Below are 2,858 nucleotides of genomic sequence, written 5' to 3'. Positions count from 1 at the left end.
ACAATGCAAACATTTCAGACCATACTTTGACTCTCTGGCCACCTGACCAACTGGACTGAATGTATCTATACTCTGAAAGGTAGGATATATTTGTGTGAATTCGATTAATTCACATTCACGTAGGCATGGACACAAATAAGTAATGATGAGAAAAATACATTGTGGATATGTTTTTTTGATAAATTTGACAATTGATTATTTTAAAATAAAACACACCAAAAAGACTTTCCCGCTATCTTTCGCAGGATGGCCCGTATCCCAGAGTGCACTATTCTGCTTCTTCTGTGTATGTGTGTACTGGCTGTACCTGCACAGTGTTTCAACCTGCAGCCCTGTGTACTAGTCAACGAGACCGTGTCCGTGGAGAAAGAAGGCTGCCCGAGGTGCCTGGTGTTCCGGACCACCATCTGCAGTGGACACTGCCCGACCAAAGTATGGTTGTGTGGAAATGCTTGTGTGTTTTGTTTGTGCATATGCACATGTGTATTGTATCTTATCTTGTACCTAAATGACATAATGAGATGTAAACATTGTACATTACCTTATTCTTGTTGCATGGTGACTGCACATATGTCAGTGTGTGTGTGTGTCAGACCACAGCATTTTTACCAGCAGTAGGATTCATATAAATAATTAGTATTTGTTGTAGATAATGACATTAATCGTGAATGCTCAAGCACACAGCATTGCAAAGTCAGCTTTCTCACAGACAGATAGAATTAATGTTAAAGTGCAGTCCATTCCTTGTCTTAGTACTACCAAATTAGAAGACTTAAATAAGGCAACGCTTTGCATTTTCTTTGCGGAAATAAGGCAACAAATATGCAAAATAATAGATGGGTAAGATAAATTAGCGTTACAATGACGTATTGGAATTTGCATTGTTTTATTTTTCAGGAGCCTGTGTACAAAAGCCCATTCTCCGTGGTGAACCAGCACGTGTGCACATACGGCAACTTCCGCTATGAGACGATTCGTCTGCCTGACTGTGCTGATGGGGTGGACCCTTTGGTGACCTATCCAGTGGCCCTGAGCTGTGAGTGTAGTTTGTGCTCCATGGATACGTCTGACTGCACCATCGAGAGTGTGGAACCCGACTTCTGCATGAGTCAGAGACTGCCTGTTTATGAGAGTCAGAAACCGTCTCTCTATGACTATTAGCGTTCTGTTCTCTCAATAAATGGATCTCAAACAAACATCCCATGTCTAATCTATGGACATCTATGTCTGGAACAGAATCACATATTCTGTGTCTGGTCTATACAATTATTTGGGCTTCTGGATCTGGTTAGACAGCTTCTAGCTTAACTAGAGAATATGAATAAGAAGATAATCAAACACAACACAACACTTTATTGGTTTACATAAAGGAAACTTATTAAGCAAACTTGGATATCTTCAGGCAGATATGTTTATCAATATAAGTAATGAATTTAACAAGCAAGTTTAAGTCTGCTAATCTGCTCTATGCTAAAAAAAAATTTTTAAACATATATTTATTAAGAATTTTGTTCATTTTACAGACAAACAATACAAGACAACACAACAAGGCACATATAATGCAATTTGCTCTCACATATAGCACATACAATAGATGTCCGTGTCACAGTAGACAGTGTGTTACAGTCATTAAGATTACATCAGCTAACTTTCATTGTTTAAAGGGGAGAACAAAATGAAAATGAAAATGAGAAAAAAAAGAAAGTACTCAATCCATTTTATCATTCAACCAACCATCAACATCCATGTTGTTATTCTCAAGGAAATTGTAGAAAATGTTCCATATTTCCCAAAACTTGTCAAGTCTATTTTTTGTTGTGTAACTTATCTTTTCTAAAGCTAAGTAAGAAGTCATTCCCCTCAACCATTGTGATGTGGCACAAGGTGTATCAGATTTCCATGATAGAGCTATACATCGTTTGGCTTCCAGAAAACAAATATACAGTACACTGCAAAAAATCAGCCTTCAAAAACAAGAAAAAAAAGTAAAAAAAATGGGGTATATATCACTTAAAATAAGCTAAATTATCTGCCAACAGAACAGGAAGATTTGACTTACCAAGACTTTGTAAAAAAAGTAAAAATATCTAGCCTCAAAGAACCCAAATATATCTTAAAACTAGTGTGGCCAGACTAAAAACAAGTACATTTGTCAAAATATTTAAGAATTATTTTCTCAATATGTAGGAAAATGTGCTTATATTCACTAAATGCTAGCACCATCATCTTGAAATGAGGCTACATGCAAGGCAATGTATCTTGAAATCAGTACAGCTACACCAAAAACAAGTACATTTGCCTATATACCAAAATATTTAAGAATTATTTTCTCAATATGTAGGAAAATGTGCTTATATTCAGCAAATGCTAGCACCATCATCTTGAAATGAGTCTACATGCTAGGCAATTTATCTTGAAATCAGTACAGCTACACTAAAACAAGTAAATTTGCCTCTATACCCAAAAGAGTTAAGAATTATTTTCTCAATATGTAGAAAACGGTGCTTATATTCAGCAGATGCTAGCACCATCATCTTGAAATGAGTCTACATACTAGGCAATTTATCTTGAAATCAGTAAAGCTTCATTAAAAAAGTACATTTGCCTGAATAAAAAAAAAATCAAGAATTATTTTCTCAATATGTAGAAAAAGGTTCTTATATTCAGCAGATGCTAGCACCATCATCTTGAAATGAGTCTACATGCTCGGCAATTTATCTTGAAATCAGTAAAGCTACTCTAAAAACAAGTGCATTTGCCTAAATACAAAAAAAATTAAGAATTATTTTCTCGAAATGTAGAAAAATGTGCTTATATTCAGCAGATGCTAGCACCATCGTCTTGAAATGAGTCTACAT

At 35.5% G+C, this 2,858-nt stretch overlaps 1 protein-coding gene across 1 annotated transcript; it reads left to right on the top strand.

Annotated features, from left to right (window-relative positions):
• Positions 1 to 246: 246 nt before the first annotated feature.
• On the top strand, positions 247 to 1,176 carry lhb (luteinizing hormone subunit beta). Its single transcript, XM_042709543.1, has 2 exons — positions 247 to 432; positions 898 to 1,176. The coding sequence occupies exons 1-2, from the start codon at positions 247 to 249 to the stop codon at positions 1,159 to 1,161; spliced, it is 450 nt and encodes a 149-aa protein (XP_042565477.1). The 3' UTR covers positions 1,162 to 1,176.
• The last annotated feature ends 1,682 nt before the right edge of the window (positions 1,177 to 2,858 follow it).

This window comes from Clupea harengus, chromosome 13 (genome assembly GCF_900700415.2).
Source record: "Clupea harengus chromosome 13, Ch_v2.0.2, whole genome shotgun sequence".
Classification (NCBI taxonomy): Eukaryota; Metazoa; Chordata; class Actinopteri; order Clupeiformes; family Clupeidae; genus Clupea; species Clupea harengus.
This window is presented reverse-complemented; position numbering and strand designations above follow the sequence as displayed.

Coding starts and splice junctions, on each gene's coding strand:
- lhb (XM_042709543.1), top strand. CDS start 247: ATGGCCCGTATCCCAGAGTGCACTATTCTGCTTCTTCTGTGTATGTGT. Junction 433..897: donor GTGGACACTGCCCGACCAAA/GTATGGTTGTGT, acceptor TTTATTTTTCAG/GAGCCTGTGTACAAAAGCCC.